The sequence below is a fragment of the Cibotium barometz genome, chromosome 16 (genome assembly GCF_041138505.1).
Source record: "Cibotium barometz isolate CiBa-2024 chromosome 16, ASM4113850v1, whole genome shotgun sequence".
NCBI lineage: Eukaryota > Viridiplantae > Streptophyta > Polypodiopsida > Cyatheales > Cibotiaceae > Cibotium > Cibotium barometz.
In genome coordinates, this window is record NC_141061.1 from 27,398,054 (window position 1) to 27,422,210 (window position 24,157).

General features: G+C 42.2%; 1 protein-coding gene across 2 annotated transcripts in view; it reads right to left on the bottom strand.

Moving 5' to 3' along the window:
• Positions 1 to 12,243: 12,243 nt before the first annotated feature.
• LOC147630511 (uncharacterized) overlaps positions 12,244 to 24,157 on the bottom strand; it is a 37,784-nt gene continuing 25,870 nt past the window's right edge. For both annotated transcript variants that reach the window (XR_015267654.1, XM_086810398.1), the window contains exon 7: positions 12,244 to 12,551. Coding sequence is in view for 1 of the 2 variants with exons in the window: in XM_086810398.1 (XP_086666524.1) it covers positions 12,462 to 12,551 (90 nt within the window). In the remaining variant the exon portion in view is untranslated. The remainder of the gene's footprint in view (positions 12,552 to 24,157) is intronic.

Sequence of the window (24,157 nt, forward strand, 5' to 3'; positions counted from 1 at the left end):
ATGATTTCTCTTCAGACTTGTTCTGAGAGATTGTTCCCCAGCAGGATTGCCAAGCGTTTCTCAATGATTTCTCTCACATTAGAAAGGCAAGATAATAGTTTGTGGTGACCAACCAGTTAGGCAATGATGTGGGAGACGTGTAGTCACCCACCAGAGTTCTTGGGTACAAACACCAACTCCCATATGGTCAAGGGGTCACGCTAAACATGACTTTATTGAGCAACCCTTCACTATCACTCTCTCAGCAACACTCCACTAACATCTCACTCGCTTTCTCATAAATAGACAACATATTGAGCAGAACAGTGACACTGCGAACTTAGACACAGAGGATAACTTGGAACAACAATGAAATGGCAAGATTTCTCTTAATTATATTCTAGAAACATGACAGATCAATATAGAACAGTTACCCAATAGTGCTAACATTCCTTGAGTACAAACACACTCTCCAGCTTCATGACACAACTGTCAAAACAACTAATAGTTGAGAGCATACAACAATAGCACTCTTCATAGGTTCCATCTACCTTAGCATTTAGCTCTATTCCTGCCTAATACTAAGCTATCCTCTCGTCACCATCTATAGTGACCGAGTGCCCTTTTATGAGTCTTCTTGTTCTTGGTAATGGATCTTTGGTGGTTATAGTTCTCCACCTCCACACTTGTGATACTGAGGTGGTGCTCACGACGTGGGGAGTGGATTGCCAGCACTTTCTACCACCATTGGGCTGCGGGGTGTAACAGAGCCATAGAGAGGGTTTTCTACCTTTCCAAGCTTCAAAAGGTGTAATTGTATGCAAAGCCTTTGTAGAACACCTGTTCAAAACATATGTTGGAACACATGACTGCTTCTAGCTAGAAACCGTTGATGCATTTTTTTTGGAAACTTTTTCTCTTTTAAGAAATGTCTTAGGACTAGCACAAACATGGATTGCAACATACATGTGCTAGTCTAAACTTTAGTTTTTACATCTTTGTGTCGACCGAGGAAGTGGGCATAGTATGAAATCAAGCAGGTGAGTAATGTGGGAAGGCCACGTGCCTACTAAAAAAGATACCCCATCATGAAGATGTACAAAAGTCTAGAAGAATGAAGATGTCTAAAGAAATAGAGAAGTCATTGAAATCAAATATGGCAAGCCCTTCTTTGAAGGAAGGAGGTAGCTACCGATTGCTTTTTTCTATAAAGAAAGATCTTTTCAAGAGGGTGTGAGGAGAGAGGGGGAGGGAGAATCTAGGCATTAGAGAAATACCGTTGAAAAGAGTGAGAGTAAGAGAGAAATGCTGTAAGCTTTGTTTGTAAGACATTTAAGCATATATGTTAAGCAAGTCTCTTTATTTTCACTATGTGGGTTTGTTTAAGATACATGATGTGTGTAATCAGTACAGAAAGAAAAATTTCTTTTTGTTAAGGTTTGTTGAATCTTGTTCAGTTTAAATTTGTGTACCAATCGACTAGTGTGAAGTGCCTCATGTTTATTTACCTTATCTAAGAGTTTCTCTGATTCATATTGAATATACCTTCTGGTTATTAAAATGTCAGGTTTGTTTTGGTCATTGCATTTCTATAAGGCACGAGCTTTTGAGTCAAGTGGACCTAATTGCTTGTGTTTTTTTTAGTTTTCTTTATGAGAGGTGTCAGTTAAAGGAGATAAATCAAAGCAATTCAGTCTGAGATGGGAGTCTAGAGAAAGAAAATCTTGTAGCTTGGCAGAGCATGAATGGCTGAAAAGAAGCCTATTCTACTGGGTCACAAAGTGTCAGAGGAAGGGATCAATGTGGATCCATCTAAAGTTAAGTGTTGTTGAATTTGCCATCACCAACTATAGATAAGGAGCTGATTTCTTATATACAAAAAACAAGTATCTTTCCAGATTCATTCATATTATAGTATCTCAGTTGTTACAACCCTTGCAAAGGTTTGGCCATATGATTAATTTCCGCTCGAATGAGGAGGATGAGGAGACATTTAAAGAATGTAAGCAAGTGCTATAATAGCTGCCCATTATTATGCCACCAGATTGGACTCAGCTCTCTTGCAAAAGGATAAAATGTCATGTATGCTAAGGCCAGTCTATTTTGCTTCTAGAGTCATAACTGATAGTAAGAAGCACTATACCCAAGTTGAACAAGTATACTTAGCTCTGATTTTTGCAATTAGAAAATTCATATCTTATCTACTTTCAAAGCTTTTTGTCATCATCATTGTAGAACCAATATTTACTCTAATTCATCAACATATGAAGTCATGCTAAAATTTCCAAATGGTTCTTGGAATTACAGAGCTATGAATATACTTTTCAGGTGGAGGATAGTACTAGAGCTTCATTGTGCTGATTTATTAACTTATAGAACATTGGGAGAAAACTTATTAAATTTGAGAAAAAATCTCACTAGGTTTTAACTTGGAGGCCCCCTAAACCTTTGAAAATTGCTTATACTCTATTTTTTGATGGAGGCTGCAGGGGAGGGTGACACAGATGGTAGGTGGGGGTTTTCTTGTTTATAATCCAAGAGGTGAATTAGTATGCAAGAAGTGAATGGTGGTGAAGGATGTCAGCAGCAGTAATAACAGTGCTGAATATACAGTTTTGATTTCAGCCTTAGAAGAATGTAAAAGACAAGGAATTTAGAGGCTAATTGTCAGGGGGGCAACAACATGCAAGAAAATCAACCAAATAAATACTCACAGATGTGCCAAAAATCTTATTGAGCCTCTTGCCATCAGACAAGGATAAACCAAAAGACAATAAGGGAGGAACATCGATTGGTAGCGTGACTATTAAGGAACTCAGTGCTTCGCTTGTTGCATAGGTGCAATAATGCTTACCAAATGATTTCAAGTGGGAATTACAAAAAAAAAAAATATCATTGTCCCCATAAAGTGCAATGGTCTAGTGTGGTGTAATGTGTCAACACACTTAAACAAGAGGACTTTAATGTATGTCGCCAATGCAGAGACTTGTCATGGAATGGTGACTATAGGAAATTGGAATGTCAATATAGTCACATTACATGAACGAACACAAATTTAGACTCAACCACTTCCCTTGAACTATATCAACCATTAGTATTGCCATCTCCCCCTATGTAACATGCATTGATGATGGCTCTAGCCACAAGAAACACCCCGCAAATGGGAAACTAAGGACATTTAGTGCACCCATTCCACTTTGTGTCTTACTAGCCCAACATCCTTTAAGACTGCTTATTGTGCCTATTCCACTTCTTGTCTGACCTCCTTACTTGAGGATAAACTTGAATGATCGAGGAAATATTAAAGCATTACCAAATGGCAAGACAAAGGAGTCCAAGCACTCTAGAATCCTTATGTGTTGTGCAACCACGTGATGCTCTCCCAAGAGTTGCCTCCCATTACCTACTATGGCTTGAATTTCCCCAAAACCTCTTGTGCGCTCGTAGGGAATGCAGTGTTTCAAGGACCACATTAAGTGGACAAGTGTCCTATAAAGAACACTCTAATTGCCTCAAAGGATGCGTCATTGACATCATCATGCCATGATTGTGGAGTAGATTATTTCTACAAATATTTCCCCCTGCTATAGCAACATTGCTAACTCCAAAATTGTGGAGTAGATCATTTCTACAAAGATTTCCCCCCTGCTAACAATAATGGTAACTCCAAAATTGAGGGCTTATCTATTAAATGTGTTATAAGAGTTCAACATGGCAAGATAACTACTATCTCATTGAATGTGCCGACACAAATGCAAGCCAAGCTTGCTACTAAAGCACAAATAAAATAGAGTCAAGATGCATCATCTTCTTCCAAGAGTGACAATATAGAGTGGTTCTAAATAGAGTATAGACTAATCATTCTCCTCCAAGAGTGACAATACAGAGTGGTTCTGAATAGAATATAGACTAATCATTCTCCTCCAAGAGTGACAATACATAGTGGTTCTAAATAGAGTCGACTCATCATCCTCCTCTAAGAGTGAAAATATAGAGTGGTTCTGAATAGAGTATAGACCTAGATTTACTACCTAAATGCTTCATTGATGAATACCCAATCCCCATCCAAAAGAAACACTGGCTTGAAGAAGCCCAACACATGGTCAAGGAAGTGCAAGTTGGAACTTAAGAGGAGCATCATACGATTGATAGGGATTCCACTACAACAAGGGTGTTTAAACTTAAAAACTAGTGAGAGGAGCATCACACAAGATTGGTAGGGATTCCACTTAATGAACTTAAATAACTTGAACTAGGGTTAGCAAGAATGCTACCTTCTCTTATAGATCCATATGAGGCAGCATCAGATAATCCCTTTGCCACTTGTACTTGAGGCCATGAAGGAGGAATCTAAAGAAAAAAAGATTCAATATGTGTTTATACACAATATAAAAGAGCCTTCCATGATGACATTGAGATTCCTTACACAACATAGCTGATGGGGCCCAAGTCATGCATCTAGCCAAGGGGAATACATACCTAGGGATATAGTTGATCTATCATCTTTCCTATCCTCTAAAATTAGATTTCCCATTGGCACATTTCTACATGTAAGCCCTAGCCTATGGAGGGATCTATACAACTAGATGGAAGGATGACTCCAAGAAAAGGTTGAAGAGACACAAGAAGTCATGCCAGATCATAAAGAGACCCATATTTCTAGATCAAGAAACACAAGAACTTGTGCTAGATCATAGAGAGAACCATAGTGCTACATCAACAGACACAAGAAGTCATGACACATCACGAAGATACCCATAGTGCTACATCAATTATACTAAGAAAACTAAGGTGTGCAAATTACCAATAAATACACTTGGGCACTATTTTGAAAGTGATGCCACAAATGCAACCTTCCAGTAGGTTATAAAGTTTGAGAATGCAAAGCCATATTTGATGGTGGTGTGTAGGAGTTAGCATCCTCACTAAACAATGTTAGGAACAATGGGGTTAACCAACCTTGGACAAAACCACTCTGGTAGTGAAACTGGCAAATGGATGGAACAACCATAAAACCCTTAGGTCGTGCACGAGACCTCAAAGTCAAAACCATGGGGTTAAGTTTTCGACAAACTTTTATAATAATGAACTTTAGAGCAGCCATCCAAGTGTGTTTGATATAATCATATGCCCTATATGCACGAGTCTCACTACTAATCTATGATTGAGGCACTAACCACATCTATATCAACAAGTGTGAAATATAATGCAAGGCACTACATGTGCAAGTCTCGAATCTATGATTAGGCAGTAACCACATCTATATTAACAAGTGCAAAATATTAAAAGTCATTCTTCATAACTGGAAAGCACACCCCATGGGACGACAAGTCACAACTCAATATATATCTCCATTTATATTTGTTAGATTTGTTATCAAGACCTAGATGATGAATAAGAGAAGGATCCATAAGCATCCCTACTTGATGAAGATGAGGCTAATGATTCACATCCCCATTGCTAGAACCATAGGCACTCTCAATATGACTCTAAAACCCCACCTATTAGGGTGTGGCTTAACTTTTCATTTAGTAAAAACATGAAAATAAAGTGAGATTTCATTAGCTCTGAAGCTAGCCACAATCTCATGAAATGGGAAACCTGGGTATGCTACCAACTCTCTCTTGGTGTTGTAAACACCAATGTTTAAGTGGCCAATAAACAAACATTTGAAAGCTTGGGGTGTTTCACATAGACTCTTCACAATACATCTAATCCTTTGATGTGCAATTTTAATGATGTCCCTACAGGAGTAATCTCTTGATGTGCAAGTTTCATGTTGTCCCTACAAGGGTGTAATCCCTTGACATGCAAGTTTCATGTTGTCCCTTGAGGTCTAATCAAAGGAGAGAGTCATCCTTGGAGAAATCTAGGTGAGCAAAGATGAATGCACAATCCCTTGATGTGTAAATTTCATGTTGTCCCTACAAGTGTGTAATCAAAGAGGGAGTCATCCTTGGAGAAAGCTAGGTGAGCAAAGCTAAATGCACAATCCCTTGATGTGCAAGTTTCATGCTACCCTATAGGTGTGCAAGTTTCATGTTGTCCCTACTACGGGTGTAATCCCTTGATGTGCAAGTTTCATGTTGTCTCCCTACTACGAGTGTAATCCCTTGACGTGCAAGTTTCATGTTGTCCCTAGAGGTGTAATCGAATGAGGGAGTCATCCTTAGAGAAAGCTAGGTGAGCAAAGCTGAATGCACAATCCCTTGATGTGCAACTTTCATGTTATCACTACAAGTGTGTAATCCCTTGTGATGTGCAAGTTGCATGATGTCCCTACTACAGGTGTAATTCCTTGACATGCAAGTTTCATGTTGTCCCTAGCAAAGGAGGGAGTTGTCCTTGGAGAAATCTAGGTGAGCAAAGCTAAATGCACAATCCCTTGATGTGTAACTTTCATGTTGTCCCTACAAGTGTGTAATCAAAGAGGGAGTCATCCTTAGAGAAATCTAGGTGAGCAAAGATGAATGCACAATCAACTGGGCCAACATTATGGTAATCCTTGATCTCCCCACAGGCAAGCTAATAATGTTCCCTTGGAAAGGGGAGAACACAACAAATCTTACCTGTAGCCCCTTTTAGCAAGAGGTACGGTAAGTATGGTCTCAACATCAACATTTGGTAAGCCTCCTATTTCCCTCATAATATCAAAAAATAATGCACAAACGATTGCATCTACAAGAGTGTGGCTTTCTAGTCAATGACTCCTTGCAAATGTGGCAAGCCCACCTACATCCACCATAGCAATTAGTCCCAACTTTATGTTCCTAGGTGCCTAGAAATCACTCACTTAATTGCAACACTTACACTCACTAAACATTACATTGCCAAAAACTTACTTTCTCATCACCCAAGGTGGCTATTTCAATGTGGCTACACACAACATTGTGGATCCCCAAGCGACCATCAAAGAGAACCAAGAGGTAGTTCAAGAAAGGTAACACTCATGTGAAGCTCACCCTACAAAATAATGGTGTGGTTGGTTTCCCAATCAACTGCTCCAAGCCCAAGGCTACTACTACAAGGGTAACACTTCAAAATAGTGGTGTGGTTGGTTTCCCAATCAACTGCTCAAAGCCCAAGGATACTACAAGGGCAACACTCACATATGGCTACCAAAGGATGTTGCATCCCTTTCCCTCAAAAAACCTCTCAAGAGGACTATCAAAGGCTGACAAAAAAAGATACCATTGCCTCAAGATCAAAGGAATCAATGTCGTTGCGTGCCCAAACAATTGTTGGAAGGTTAAAAGTTCCAGAAGGAGAGAACCCCCTATGACTTCCAAGGCCCACCAACACAACATTGTCTCCCCAACTAGCCACCACCAAGAAGTAGAAGAGAAACCAAAGAAAGGCCAAGAAACCTACCAACAAAGAACCTATGTCACGTGCAAACAGTATTGCCAATAGTGTGGTTGCCTACTAATAATTTCTTAGAGGCTCAAGGCTTATATGATGGTAAACTCAAATCATTTCGGTTCTAAAGAGTAAGGCCTTGAAGCCGTCACCATTCGTGAAAACCTTGAAAAAATCTCCTTCATTACCCTAAATGGTGTGGCGGTTGCCTAAGCAAGTGCAAGCAGACTATAGGAACCTCTCCTCACAATTCGCAAGGGGGTGGTGGAGAAGACACAAGAACTTGCTTGTGAAATGCAAGATAAAGGAAAACAATACCTAGATCTACCCTCTACTCCTAAAAGTGAAGTATCTTTCTTCAAAAACCTCACCACTCCTTGCTTAGGTGGCACCACAAGAATCTACATCTAAAAAGATGTAGCATTAGAAGAACCCACCTCACAGGAGGATGCTTAACATCTCCCATAATGTGCTGCATCACAAATAGCTGCTCACTTCTATCATCACACCACCCTATTTACTATATGATTCATAGTTGCCTTGTTGCAACTTTTCACTTTTAATGTCATTCTACTTCTTAAAGCAGTACTTTTCCACTTCAATTTCTTTTCCAACCGCCTCAGCCCCTCTAGCTCCCCCTTCCTCTAGAATGGCATGTTCCACATGTGTATGGTTCCTGCTAATGCTACTGTTGTGACTCATTGGACTATTGTTGTCCATAATTCTGGTTTCCATGTTGGCCACCACCTTGACCTCGACCACAACCTCTACCTCTGCCTCTACCTAAATTGGAGTAGAAGGCATGTTCTAATGTGTTCTTGCTTTGTGAAGAAGAGTCCTCACCTAGAGACTTTTCTTCTATGATCTCAGCACGGACACTAAGTCCCAAAAGTTGGGAACATTCTCTCTGACTGCAAATGGAGGTCTTGAATGGCTTCTTGTACTCTTTGCTAAACCCATTCAAACAAACGCTCACTAAGTCATCATCTTCCACCGATAAATTGATAGACCCAAGGGATTCAATAATGCTCTTGATCTTTAAGTCCCAAAAGTTGGGAACATTCTCTCTGACTGCAAATGGAGGTCTTGAATGGCTTCTTGTACTCTTTGCTAAACCCATTCAAACAAACGCTCACTAAGTCATCATCTTCCACCGATAAATTGATAGACCCAAGGGATTCAATAATGCTCTTGATCTTTAAAGGATACTCATTGATAGACATGCTTTTCTTCTCCACAATATGCAGCTCTTATTTTAGTTGCAGTTTCCTTGCCTTTGTGTTGTTCTAGAACATCTGTACTAGGTTCTTCCATGCAACTGCTGCTGAGTGTTGGCATCCTGTATGTGCCATTATCATTGTGTTTGTGACATTGATTGAAAGCCAATACATGACTTTTCTTGGACCCTAGTTCCAACCCTTGAACGCCTTTATATCTGGTGGAGTGGCATTCTCTTCGAGCAAACTTTGGAGGCTATTATGGACTACCACACCTCCAAGAGGGAACACAATGCATTTACCTAAGGGAAAAGCAATAGAGCACAACTATCATAGGGCACTTACCAATGCTTCTAACTTGAGTCCCTTGAGGCCTCCAAGCTCCACCTCCACGTTGTCACCGTAGAGTCGCTCACACCGTCGCATAAGGCAATCACTCTCTCTCACTCTCCCACACAAGCATGAACATACAAGCATAGAAGAGGCACAAATGCTAGAATGCTCTCTCTCAATCTCTCTCAAGACACAAGAAGAGCTCTCAATAGAACAAAGGGGGATTGTGTCTTTTCATGAGAAAATGCCTTATATACATTTGGCCCTTATTCACACTTGGGCACCCAAAACTTACTTAACTAAGGCCTTGGGTGGCCAATATCTCATAATGTATAACTTTATCGTGCCTTTTCATGACCCTTATTAATGTCTTTAATTGGAGGAGCATACTTGTTAATCCAAAATGGGATTAACATCCCCCCTACCTGATGTAGGTTCTGTCCTCATAACCTATTACACTGAGGTCGAAAGACCTGGTCACCGAACTCATGTGACGGTAGAAGTTTTGGTGTGATTGAAGTTTTTTAGGGTTCTTCTGAATGCTAAGTGTGAACGCCAGAACCCTATGTCCACCATGTCCTCGAATGTGACATGCATGTATGTAGGAAGACACCGCAGACAATGATAATACATCATTATACCCCTGTCATCAAAGGGGCCTTGATTCATGTCGAATTGCAGTTTTTCAGCTTCATATCCATCATATGGCTTTTTGGGTTGATCAATCAAGACCACGAGCAATTTTAAGAATCTAACACTGGCCAATCCACGATTGCTGGGTCCGGGATACGGTGCCATGCCTGTATCCAAGTGAGCATCTGTTTTCTTTGCTCCCATATGTTTGTAAAGGTTGCTGGCATGAAGATTGGGAAGTTGTAATAGACATGCGAGTCGCACTGTTTGGCCTCCTGAAACTCCAGTGGAGTCCATCTTCTCTTTAGTGGTGGCATGTACAATGGATCAACCTGTTGAGTTGGTGACGCACACACATAGACATGGCTGTATTCTAGAATTGTTAAGAATTCCTTTCTCCAGTTCGGTTGTATTCCAAAATCCTCTATCTTGGGATGTGCATCATCTGTGATGATAGTTGCATAGCCCCCTCATGTGTGGACTGCGTGAGCTTTTCTCCACCTGCGAAAGCAATAACTGATCATGAAGGTAACTATTCGGATTTCCAGTAGGTCAGCCAATTGTGGATTTGCTAATTTTTTCTGTCACGCCACATGAGACCACAATGTACCCTCTCCAGCCAAAGGGAGTAGTTCTTTTAAATCTGGGCGAGGTGCTCGTAGGGGGTGTGGTACATAATGCTGTTTTGTCAACGTGACCTCGGAGTAGGCCTCAGGTAGAATTCTTGAAGTTGGCTCAAATGGTGTTCCACCTAACCCTCTACACTCCTTATATGGATACCAGCCATCTATGTCCAGAAATGCTTTCACAGAAAAGACTCGTTTCAATGGGTCTAATTACACCACCTAGGCTAACCTTATGGAACAAGTTTTCACTTCCTAAGGTTCTTGGAACTTGGTGAAGGGACTTGAACCGAAACCCCACCCCTCATTAGCACCTCCTGAAGTCATCCTCTATTGGGAAGCTAGGAATGCCACTGCCATAGTCGAGCTCATGCAAGGCCTTCTGCCAGAGTTTCATTCGTAGCTCCAGCAATTCCCCTAGGTCTCTGACAGATAGGCACACCTTGCAGAGAGAGATGCCACACGTAATCGCACGTGTCGCATTGATCTCGAACATCACATAAAAAGTTCTCTATTAAAGAGGGGGATGACCTGAAAGTCAAGGTCGCTGAGTACTAGCGCCTTAATGCAGAGCACGCCACCACTAGCTCTGCAAAGTCTCAAGAAGACCATGTCATCACATTACTGCACCTAATTTCTTTACCTTTGTCACACATACCATTAGTTTAGAACCTATGGCTAACCTATATGAGTGAGTGCCAGCTTTGCTCGGTTGCAATTTTACCCCAAGAAGCCATCTTCTTCTTTCTCTACCCAAGAGAGGGCCCTTGTTTCCAATACTACCTCTACCCATGGAAGAAGATCTTGCACCATTAGACCCTATGCCCTATTGCATACCTGCAGTTCCTTCCACGCATGGGAAAGATAAAGTTTTCTTTTATATTGATTATTGCTTGTTAATCATTGATTGTTGCCCATTGAAAAAGGCCCCAAATTTTCTAAGATTTAAGGAAAGGTGCCAACTCTCCACACTTGGATGTTCTTTCATGCATGGATTAAAAGCATTTGGAAGTGTAACCATGCGAATCTTCTCTTTATCAACCCATTGTAGCATGTAAATGCTTTTGTGAATTTTGGCTTTTGTAATGAATGTACATATGGACATACTTGCAAGTTTAAACACAGATGTTGACCTTCACAATCACAAAGACGTTAAGATGTTTACCTTCACAAACATGAGGATCACATTTGCAATTACTTTTTCCATTTGAGATGATGGTGATGGTGATGGCACTGTGCTCATGTCCAAGAACCTTCTTAGGACAATTTATCTTCTCATACAAAACTATATCACTCTTGTATTAATAATATAATACCACTATCGAAATGATCTTGGGTTTATAATCCCCCATGTTACTCATTCGTTTGATGCTCAAGTTTTAATGACACTTCAAACCCTTGGACCTCATCAACACCTTCATGTACCTAAATACATAAAATCTCCTTTTATGTCCACCTTAAGTGCTTTTTAATAATGGATGCATCTTAAGGAATCCAAGATTAGTTATAGTTGATGGTTCTCATGTGCACCTTGAAACCTTGTCTAGCAGGGTCGACTAATTCTGCAATGAGAGCACCACCTGCTGAAAATAAAATTCCTGGTGTACAGGTATAAATCACAGGAGAGAAAAGGAGTCACATTGCATCTGGATTAGACAAGCCAGCATCCTTTCAGCTGACTCTAGAGTGAGCAGCATTATAATCACCTGCCAGCAACTCAAATTATGGAGTTAAAAAAACCAAGAGACTACAATATGCTCTCAACCCTCGGTCAGCCCAACAATTTTACAAAGGCTCACAAAGGTGAATCCCATGATGCTCCCATAGATGGATGTGGTGGAACAGAAAATCAGTTGCAATGGGCTCAAGGAAAGCTATCAGAGGCCAGTGTGCTTTAATATGTCAGCTCTGCAACAGCACATGTATATATCTATGCATCGCATAAGTCCCTCAAGTTAGTTGCAGCACACAAACCTTTCCAGCGAAGGAGCAGAATGTACATGATTTATCCTTCAACACTGGCCCAAAAACATTGATGCAGTTGAATGCCCTTTTCTTCAAATGTAACCATAGGAATGTAAATTGTGCCTTGCTACAACTAAGCCAAAACTTCTCTTGGATTTAAATTTAAAAAATATGTTACAAGCAATTATTACAATGTGGACAAGGAAATATTGCTTTAACGCAAGTCCGTTACGACAGCAACGCTCATTCTAAAACTCAGGCATAATGGCTGTGCAAATTGACTGACAGATCCCTAACAGACTGATGCACAAGTATAAATCTGAACACTGGTACTTTTTCTGTATTTTTGATGTCACAGGCGCTTGTTTGATAGCTTGTGGCGAATCTGCTCAACAAGCAGGGACGTCTCATGGTCCACAGGCAGTGTCCTCCTGCCTCCACCCTGCACAGTAGACACCATTCAAAATGGGCATTTTCCAATTCTCAATCCCCTTGCAAATCAAACCCCAACACACACGGTGAGTTCTAAATCAAGGAGGACATTAAATAGCTTACAAGTGTTGGTGGTTGCAGGCTACAACCTTTGATGAGCAAGGACTATTGGCTGTTATTTATTAATCACGACAAGATTTGGAAACATTCTCTCTTGGGGTCTGAACTCACAATGACTGCTTGCCATCAAAGTTAGTCATACTGTTTATCCCAAAAAAAAAGGAGAAACATGAGGTGGGAAAATTTTCTTGTCAGTATTTCATTTCCTCTTCATACATGCACCAGAAAAGAAGAGGCCAGCTTCAGTGCCCATGTTTAACTACTCATACTTAACCCCTCTACATGATGCAGTGCTTATGGTACCATGTACTACGTTCCATACCTTTCACTACTCTTGTAAGAGGTGAAAGAAGTTGAGCGAAATAGATACACGACATGTATGAAACCCCAGGTGTCATACTGTATGGATGTGGTTTCGTGCAAGGGAAAAGCATAGGGTTTTAAAAAATGTATTTTTGTAGTTTGCTCATGTTTGCATTCCACTTCTCTCCACCTACATCTTTTGTCTTTGCATATGTCTTTAGCCTTCACTCTTTGAGTCTTCAAAGTAAGGATCCTACATTCATGTACAGCTAGCAAATGGACATAATATATGCTTCCCCACACACACTCCACGCACGCACGCACATAAGAGCATACATTTATACAAAGGTCTGTGTACTAAGTTTATGTCAGAGCTCCGGAGATATAGGGCAGACTCAACCATAATAAAGCCTAGCACTAAGAATCATAACAAATAGAAGGAATTATTACAACAAAAAGGTAGTTGATAGGGCATATGCACCACTAAAGATGGAAAGAATTAAACCAATATCAACTGGCTGCAACTTGGTCAAAAACTTCACAATGTGAAATTTGCATGTCCGCTAATACAGCATAAACATATACCTAGATGAATCCAAGAACATGCCCAAATTCCCCTTATAAGATGTGCAATTTATAACCTCATGGTAGTCATCCACAAGAAAATAAACCATCAACTCCATCATGCATAGTATAGACTAGATACTACGACATCCCCCCTAGCATCATCAGTGCCCAATAGTGGGTGTAGAACTTGGTATTAATATATCCTCCCCCACACACACTCCACGCATGCACACACATAAGAGCATACATATATTGGAAGATGACTCTGGTGTTTTACAATTCAAGAAGCCTCCTCACATAGAGCTTGGTAGTGCTATCGCTCGCAGGATCAAGTCTTTCTTCAAAGAGAAGAGCCTTCGGTGACTTCCCGCCATACTTCTTCACCACATGACATGAGGGATATGAGAGGCATGCCTATGCCAAAGAGGGTGGACAGCCAGATGGTCATCCATATGCAGGACACGCTCATGCACGACATGGTACATTGCCTATAGAATTGACCTATGGAGAAACCATGCATGGGCTTGCTAGAATTTGGTGCATCTCAGTGTATTTTTGCAGTACCCATTTTATGGGATTTTATATATTTTTTCTAATGTTTAGTGAGTCGTGGGCGGTCGGCCAGCCTCCTTGCTTCACTATAAAAGGGGCCTCTCATCATCACTTGTATTCAACCATTCCCAAGCAATTGTTCAACACTCGATGCTGGCTAATTGCCATTGTAAAGCCTTCATGCTAATATAAAAGGTGATCTTGTCCACAAGCTCTCTCTACTCTCTCTCTTGTTCATTTTCTACTTCCGCCTGTGCGTTCTCCAACATTGTATCATTCGCTTAGGTTCAGGCTGCTCCATCCTTCTGCAAACTGCTCGCCGTCTTCAACTGTGCCTTGCGTTTCTTCCATAGCTTCTCCCGGTTGCTGATCAGTGAAAACAATGGCTGTGTTTCACCACTTTGCTGCATTTTCTGGTCCAGCCGGCCTTCTGTTTGCTGTCGGCCAGCCTTCTTGGCTGCGTTTTCTTATACAGAGGCAAGTTGTGAAGTTTTCTAGTCCAGCCAGTCCTTGCCTTGCAGTTGGCCAGCCTTAGGTTGCGTTTTGTCCTACACAGGCAAGTTCTTGGAGTTGTGGCTGTGTCTTCTGCTTCAGCATCAGGTGTGGTGTGCTTCTTGCATGTGGTGTTGCCAAACAAGTGGCACTACAGCTCCCCGAGTCCCTACCCTTCCAGTAGGAGGTTCCCGGTGGTTTCTTGGATTGTTTTGTTGCTATCTAGCCTCTCTGTCTCCCTCAGGTTTGAGAGAGAGCTGATTGGTACTGAAGCCTGGCTTCGTTGGAAAGCACTTGAGAGGAGTCTTGGAGAGATGAGATTTGTGTACTTTGTTGCTGTGGATATGGGTTCGAGTAGTCATCTAATGTAACACACAGAAGCTCTGAGGGTCTTCTTTCAGCCCTAAACACCACTTAGAACATGCTGATGCAAAAACGCACACAGAAGGGAGAGTAGAGAGTAGAGAGAGAGAGAGAGAGAGAGAGAGAGAGAGAGAGAAATGAAATGAAATATTAACGTCTTCAAAAGGCCATAATGACCTATGAGACCAAAAGTTACATCATGGTGGATCTGATACAATGTCTGGATAAAGAAACCCAGAAAATGAAAAATAAAGATGATACTACTGGCACCTAGAAAATGAAACTGGAACTGGAAGGTACACTATGGAGGTGCCTCCATCTCATAATATGTGCCGCATCGGACACTGACGGATCTCCTCAATATCCTCTGTGGTCAGCACCCTGACTGGGTGTCCCGCATGCCTCGCAAGAATAATCCGAATCTGCCGCTGCAACCTCCGTCTATGCTGGAAATTCAGTATATTCATATGGTACAAAAAGGTACCCCTAAATCTACAACCATGGGCTGCCTTCATAAAAAGGTGGAAACACCCAAAACAGTCCTACATAAAGGACCCACTCCCTAGTGGAGTGAATGAATACAACAATGAGCATACATGCCTATTTATAGGCTGGATATGGACATCAATACTTCACTTGCTGCAGCCGACTGGATATCACACCTACATAATCTGACCAACAGCACACCATGTCCTCCAATCAATCAAATCCCTGCAAAAACAGCAGCACATGCTCCAAATCTATGGTTCTAGTCTCTTTTTCTAGCTGCCCCTTCAGGATTAGCTCCAGAGAATGTCCATGGCAAAACTTGCACATGACATCCCCCTCTCCTAAACTTGATGACGGGATTCCAACCTATTCTTGGATGACTGTCATCATCCCATTCTATTCCTGAAGGCCCTCTGTCATCCATCCATCTCTAGCAACCCTTTTCACTGAAAACCCGGCCCGGTCTCCAAAACCACTCTGACTCTGAATAAGATCTATGCATCTGTTCCATCCAGTCCCCAATCCGTTCCTGCCCTGTCTCTGAACACTGTCTTGGTCTTCATTCCTGAGAAATGAGTCTGGCACTCTCACTCCACCCCTTGGAGGATCATCCTCCCTTGGGACCGTTGCCCGAAAACCTATCTGGCTCATAGGACTGCCATCCCTTCTAGGCTTTGTGGAACACCACCAACAAACCTCCTGGGAGCTCTTCCCGATCTTGTGTTCCTTGCCTTGGGCTTCGTACCTGTGCACTTTCCTGTACCTTGGACCTGTACACCTTCATATGGGACTGAATCAGGGTTTAGCCTTGCTGAGCTTGATGCTCTGATACCAATGTAACACGTGGAAGCTCTGAGAGTCTTCTTTCAGCCCTAAACACAACTTAGAACATGCTAATGCAAAAACGCAAACAGAAGGGAGAGTAGAGAGAAAGAGAGAGAGCTGGAAATTCAGTATATTCATATGGTACAAAAAGGTACCCCTAAATCTACAGCCATGGGCTGCCTTCATGAAAAGGTGGAAACACCCAAAACAGTCCTACATAAAGGACCCACTCCCTAGTGGAGTGAATGAATACAACAATGAGCATGCATGCCTATTTATAGGCTAGATTTGACAATCAAAATCTGGCTGACTGTTGGTCGGCCAGCTTTATGGACATCAATACTTCAATTGCTGCAGCCGACTGGATATCACACCTGCATAATCTGGCCGACAGCACACCATGTCCTCCAATCAATCAAATCCCTGCAAAAACAGCAGCACATGCTCCAAATCTATGGTTCTAGTCTCTTTTTCTGGCTGCCCCTTCAGGATTAGCTCCAGAGAATGTCCATGGCAAAACTTGCACATGACATCCCCCTCTGCTAAACTTGATAACGGGATTCCAACCTGTTCTTGGATGACTGTCATCATCCCATTCTATTCCCTAAGTCCCTCTGTCATCCATCCATCTCTAGCAACCCTTTTCACTGAAAACCCGGCCCGGTCTCCAAAACCACTCTGACTCTAATAAGATCTATGCATCTGTTCCATCCAGTCCCCAATCTGTTCCTGGCCCGTCTCTAAACACCGTCTTGGTCTTCATTCCTGAGAAATGAGTCTGGCACTCTCACTCCACCCCTTGGAGGATCATCCTCCCTTGGGACCGTTGCCCGAAAACCTATCTGGCTCATAGGACTGCCATCCCTTCTGGGCTTTGTGGAACACCACCAACAAACCTCCTGGGAGCTCTTCCTGATCTTGTGTTCCTTGCCTTGGGCTTCGTACCTGTGCACTTTCCTGTACCTTGGACCTGTACACCTTCATATGGGACTGAATCAGGGTTTAGCCTTGCTGAGCCTAATGCTTTGATACCAATGTAACACGCAGAAGTTCTGAGAGTCTTCTTTCAATCCTAGACGCCACTTAGAACATGCTGATGCAAAAACGCAAACAGAAGGGAGAGTAGAGAGAGAGAGAGAGAGAGAGAGAGCTGGAAATTCAGTATATTCATATGGTACAACAAGGTACCCCTAAATCTACAACCATGGGCTGCATGAAAAGGTGGAAACACCCAAAACAGTCCTACATAAAGGACCCACTACCTAGTGGAGTGAATGAATACAACAATGAGCATGCCTATTTATAGGCTGGATATGATAAATAGGCTGGATATGACAATCAAAATCTGGCCGACTGCTGGTCAGCCAGCTTTATGGACATCAATACTTCACTTGCTGCAGCGGACTGGATATCAGACCTGCATAATCTGGCCGGCCGCCGACAGTACACCATGTCCTCCAATCAGTCAAATCCCTACAAAAACAGCAGCACATGCTCCAAATCTATGGTTCTAGTCTCTTTTTTTGGCTGCCCCTTCAGGATTAGCTCCAGAGAATGTCCATGGCAAAACTTGCACACCTTCATATGGGACTGAATCAGGGTTTAGCCTTGCTGAGCCTGATGCTCTAATACCAATGCAACACACAGAAGCTCCGAGAGTCTTCTTTCAGCCCTAAACACCACTTAGAACATGCTGATGCAAAAACGTAGACAGAAGGGAGAGTAGAGAGAGAGAGATAGCTGGAAATTCAGTATATTCATATGGTACAAAAAAGGTACCCCTAAATCTACAGCCATGGGCTGCCTTCATGAAAAGGTGGAAACACCCAAAACAGTCCTACAAAAAGGACCCACTCCCTAGTGGAGTGAATGAATACAACAATGAGCATACATGCCTATTTATAGGCTGGATATGACAATCAAAATCTGGTCGACTGCTGGTCGGCCAGCTTTATGGACATCAATACTTCACTTGTTGCAGCTGACTGGATATCACACCTGCATAATCTGGCGGACAGCACACCATGTCCTCCAATCAGTCAAATCCCTGCAAAAACAGCAACACATGCTCCAAATCTATGGTTCTAGTCTCTTTTTCTGGCTGCCCCTTCAGGATTAGCTCCAGAGAATGTCCATGGCAAAACTTTCACATGACAATCTCCTATCTGTATATTTACACCAGGGCCTCTGTTGTGGATGTGCTCGCCCAATTTAGGTGTTTTCTCATTTTTCCCCACTCTCCATATTTTTCCCTATTTTATTCTGGTGTGGGAGGCTATCCTGTGGCCGACTGCTCCTGCTGCTCCCCGCCCCTCTCTGTAGCTGGCCGACTTGACATGTATACTGGCCGACTAATGTTGCAGCAGTCGGGTGACCTACAGAGGACTGTCGGCTGGTTTTCTACTGGCCGACTGGATCATAGGGGCCATATAAAATGGTCCCTTGCTCCCACAGTTTGTATTCAGTCTCCGGGATTTTCTTGTGTATATAGCAGAGTTATACGCTTCTCTCTCTCCCTCTCTATTGCTGTGTTTTTCTGCAGTACACTTGCTCGTGTTTTCAGATCTTGTCTTCATCTCCGCTACGTATTCTAACATGGTATCAGAGCTCTAGGCTCCTAGAAGATCTTGGGAACTGTGTGAGCAAGAGGGGGGCTGTTTTGTTGCTGATTGGTGGATTGTTTTGGACCGTACGGGAAGAGGAGAAGCAAGAGGAAGGTGGGCTGATTTGTTGGACAGCCACTTGCAGGTTTAGTTCCTCATTTTTCCCACCCACCTACCCTTTTCAGTTACACCCCCACAATGGCAGATTTACTTGAGATGGCTGAGAAGCATGTGAAGTGTCATGTGCATCATAGATGCCATGGACATTCTCAGGGCTAGATCCAGAAAAGGCAACCACATAAAGAGTATGAACCAGTAGAAGATAGGTAGAACCAGAATGCGTGCAGCAAATAGTCCATCCTCATCATCTGAATACATCATCAAGATTCAAGGGTACAAAGTAAAATGAAATGAACCGGTAGAGTATAGAGAGAGCTCCAAAAGTGGGTATAAAAAACATCATCATCCTAGTGTGTTTGAACTTTGAACTTTGAACTTTGGGTCTTGAGAAAGGCTTAAGGGAGGGAGGGAGAGAATGAGGGAGAGACAGTGTGTGTGAGAGGGGCTGCCTTGGGCCCTTAAAGCCCCCATCTAAAGACTCAAACCAGCAAAAATAATAATAATAAATAAATAAATAAATAATAAAATTGGTGGACGCCTCATACACCTCGAACTGTTAGAGGTGCGCCTCGTAACAACTATGGACATGGTAACAAGAGCAAAAAGAGGGTTGTCCAAAACCTGCAAAAAGGTGAGCAACCACCTAAATGGGTCTCAAAAGAGACCAAACATGAGGGAAAAGTTCACCAAAGATAAAGACGACTCCAACAAAAGGCACAAGTTTGGACTCACACGGGAGTAAATGAATCAGTATGTGAAGGAAAGGAAGTTCTTTGCATGTGGGAGCAAAGACCATGTCTTCAGAGAATGTCCTCAACGGAAGAAGAATGAAAGCAACAAGCAACCCAAGGTGAATGTGCATGCAGTTCCCAATATGCAAGGGATTCGGGAATACTAGTCATGAAGGCAATGAAAGAGTGGAATGCAAAGCTTGGGGAAAAATTAAGGATCATCTCCCTCTCTTTATGTTTGATGATTGTGTCACGGATAACTTCGTGCAAACGGCCACCTGGGCATTGATGTATGGGACTTGGGATCCCAAATTGAGGCCCAAGCCGAGGAGGTGTAGGTTATGCCTATCATACACAAGCTCCGTATGCATATTCAAGGATATCTGGACCATGAGAACTTTTTGGTTGCACCATTGAATGGATGCGATGTGTTGCTAACTTGCTTAGCAACCCATGGCAACACCATCTTGATCCCTGCAAGCATAATTGTCAAGTAATGTATCGTACGATACGATACGATACCATACGGGAAAATACGGTATGATATAAAAAAATTTCTTATCGTATGATAAAATACGGTGTTTCAAAATAGAACTTATAAATTTAGGTATTTCCAATTTCGAGATATGGAGTATTTTAAAAAGGAGGGAAGCATCATAGTACAAAGGAAGCTCAAATAGCCATAGACATGCAAAAACAAGACCATTACCCCCAAAAAAATTAATTTTTTTTACAATAATATTTTTTTCCCCTGAAAAATCCATACAAGTCTGTACGGTATTCCGTACGATATGACATCATACGCCATACAGAAACAACTATGTTTGCAAGGATTACAAGACAAACATAATTTCTTTTATGCAAAAAAGACTGCATGCATGTTATTGGTTGCACCATTGAATGGATGAGACGTGTTGCCCGGCAAGCCATGGCACCACCATCTTGATCCCCGCAAGGATTACAAGACGAGCAAAATTTATTTTACACATAAAGGCCACATGCATGTTATTGATGCAAGCAAGGAGGGAGACTCTATTCCCATTGTACATCATATACAGATTAATAAAGCAATGAAAAAGGGTCCGCGTACTTGGTTTTTGTTCGTAATAATGTTGAACATAGTGATGTGCATGTGGATACTCTCACACGAGAGGCTGAATTTTATTGCTGAATTTAAAGATTGCTTTGCTGACACTTTGCTAGGGGGTCTACCGCTGCAAAGGCCCGAGGATCATCGCATTGACTTGGTCCCCAACAAGTCTCCACCTGATAGACCGGCCCATCGCATGAGTGCCATGCAACAAGAGGAGATTATGAAGCAGGTGTAAAGCTTTTATAGCTTTATTAACATGATTAAGACTTAATTAACAAACATAAGACAAATGCTGATAGAAAGATTGAGATTGTTTTCATTGAGACAAGGGCCTTTCTTAAATAGAGGCCGAAAGGTTACAAGTGAAGAGACACATCCCTGGGAAGGGGTGTGACTCTTGAGTCAACGGTTATGTCCTTTGGACTTAGGGGTGTGCCTTTTAATGAATAGACATGTCCTTTGATAGTGACCCATGTGTAAGGGTGTGACCCTTCACAGGTGTCCTTTCAGTTAATAAGAGATTAATGAGTAATTAAGGAGAGATTAAGAGAGTTAGTCACAATCGTGACATTCCCTCCCACTTAAAATAAGATCCAGGGGTAGTTGTTGAGCCTCTGGAAGAAATGATTGAATTGCTTCTGCATCCAAAGCTCTAGTTGCTAGATCCCATGTCATGGCATTATTGTTGACCATAACAATCTTGCATATACCAAACTGAATATTAACTGCATCTGCAACTTGTCTCATCTTTACCAAAAGCATGAGAATCATATCTGTAACTTGAGTAGAACTTTTGTTAACATCATTGGGAACTTCGAGCTTTGTCCAAGAAAAGATTGAATCTTTATCTGCTTCAAGTGAAACTATTGGTAAATTATCTGATTGTGTCACCACGCTTTCCGGCTGAGAGGCGACGACCACCTGTTGGATGTCTGAAAGGGATTCCACTGATTTTTCTGGAACACAAAAGTCTTCAAGTGTTGTCGTAGGTTGAGAAGAAATATCTTCCATATGCTTTTCTTTGCTCAGAAAGTTGTTCTCGGGACAAGTTATGTCCAAAGATTCATTTGCAGCGACTGAAGTCATGCTGTAAGAGGCTACGTCTGATTTATCCTTTGCACCACTGAAGGTAAGAACTGGAGTCTTCATTTTTGAAGAAGAATCATCATTCACCACGGCGTCAGGTATCTGGTCAGAGGCAAAGACTTCGTTTTGCACGGGCGGTGACGAGGCTAGTGCTTCTGCCTGGGTCACGGCAGAAAAAGGGGTTGTGGACATTGTATCTGTCACACATGTACCAGAATCTTCTGAATCTTCAGCTTTCTCAGCAGGTATTAAGGCTTCCAATGTAGAAGGGGGAGGTTGAGGTTGTTTGCGCCTCTTAGACCTCTCAAGGATCCTCTTGCACAACGTGAGAATGAGTAAGTCTTCAACACTGCCACCAAGAGCTTGCAAGGACTTGAATGTAGGGCATTGCTCGCGAGGGGAAACTTGTCCAACGTCGCGGCGCTCACGACCGAGTACTTGACTAGGGTCGGACACACGTGCCACTAAGTAAGCCCATCTTGATATGGCGGATTTCTTTCCAAGATGTGATCCTTTGGAAGCTTCATGTTGCTGCTTCTGTTGCTGATGATTCCAATGAGAAGTTGGTTGCTTAGAACTGTAACATTTCCAAGAATATCCATGCTGAGGCTTGCGTTGCTCGCACGAAGATACTTTGTGTCTAGTTGTCTCTGAAGAACCATGCTGAGGGTGAGAGAATTTTTGTTGAGAAACATACGAGCTTTTGGTTGTTGATGGAACATGGCTTCAAACCGCTTGAATGCAGCTTGTTGCTGTGCACTTTGCTGCTCCAAGGATTTGTTTATAGCCATCAATATAGAGACCATCTCTTGATCATAACAGTGTTCACCGCATCTACCCGGCACTCAGATAATCCTGGGACAAATGTGCTGCCTGTGGTGCAGGAATTGGAACTGGTGCGGGAACTGGTTCGGGGAATCGGGAATAATGATCACCTCGGGCTCAAACATGGGTGAATCCGGGATGACAATAATCTCCTGCGAAGGGAGAGGATCCGCCGGCAGTTCATCTTTGGGAACCTCGTCTACATACGAGAGATACGGAACGGGCACATCGAAAACTTCGTCTGCCATTGCGCGCGCAAGATGGTGCTTGCAGATGCGCCAGCGCTGGAGGAGAGAGAGTGAACCTGGGAAGTGGCTGGCAGAATTCACAGATGAAGCCACATGCTGCCGTTGGCCTTTTTTTTTGTATGCGCTGGTCGCTGGCGGTGGCCATCAGGTTCTCTTTTTTTTTTTTTTATAAAGAAAATGTGCTGATTGCTGGCCGTGAGGTGCTCCTTTGATTTATTTTTTTAATAATCGCTGGCCGGCGGCTTCACGTCGAGTTCTTCCATTCTCTTTTTTTTTTTTTTTTTGATGCGCTGGTCGGCCGGTTTCCTTGCGTGCGCTGGCGGGTTGCCGTTGGGTAGCTGCTTTACGTGGCTGGTGGAGCCACGTGTAATAAGCCTTAAATCATAAGGCTATTGGTTTTTTTATATATATATGTGAAACGTTACGTTTTTTTTTTTTTTAACGTGAAGAGGCAAGATCAAAGGGTGGCGACCCTGCGTGGAGAGAAATGCAGCCCGAAAAGATGCGATGAGGGCCTCCAGTAGAATACAGGCATACTACAAGCACTTTGATGTGAGTTTTTGCTTCTCTGCTTTTCTGCTTCCCATCGGTTTTTTTAAAAAAATAGAAAATTAGGAAAATGCTTAATCAAGCAAAATTGGCAAAATTGGGTAGAATTAAATGGGGCATTCTCTCCTGCTCTTCCATTCAACACTTGCTACACCCAATTTTAGGGTTTGGGCGGGCTGATTTTAGGGTTAGGGTTTGGACTGATTTTAGGGTTAGGGTTTGGGCATCTCACAGGGCGGAAAAAAGTTTGCTCTGATACCACTGTAAAGCTTTTATAGCTTTATTAACATGATTAAGACTTAATTAACAAACATAAGACAAATGCTGATAGAAAGATTGAGATTGTTTTCATTGAGACAGGGGCCTTTCTTAAATAGAGGCCGAAAGGTTACAAGTGAAGAGACACATCCCTGGGAAGGGGTGTGACTCTTGAGTCAACAGTTATGTCCTTTGGACTTAGGGGTGTGCCTTTCAATGAATAGACATGTCCTTTGATAGTGACCCATGTGTAAGGGTGTGACCCTTCACAGGTGTCCTTTCAGTTAATAAGAGATTAATGAGTAATTAAGGAGAGATTAAGAGAGTTAGTCACAATCGTGACAGCAGGTAAATGAGCTTTTGGAGAAGCGTTTAAGTTAGCTAAGCTCTTC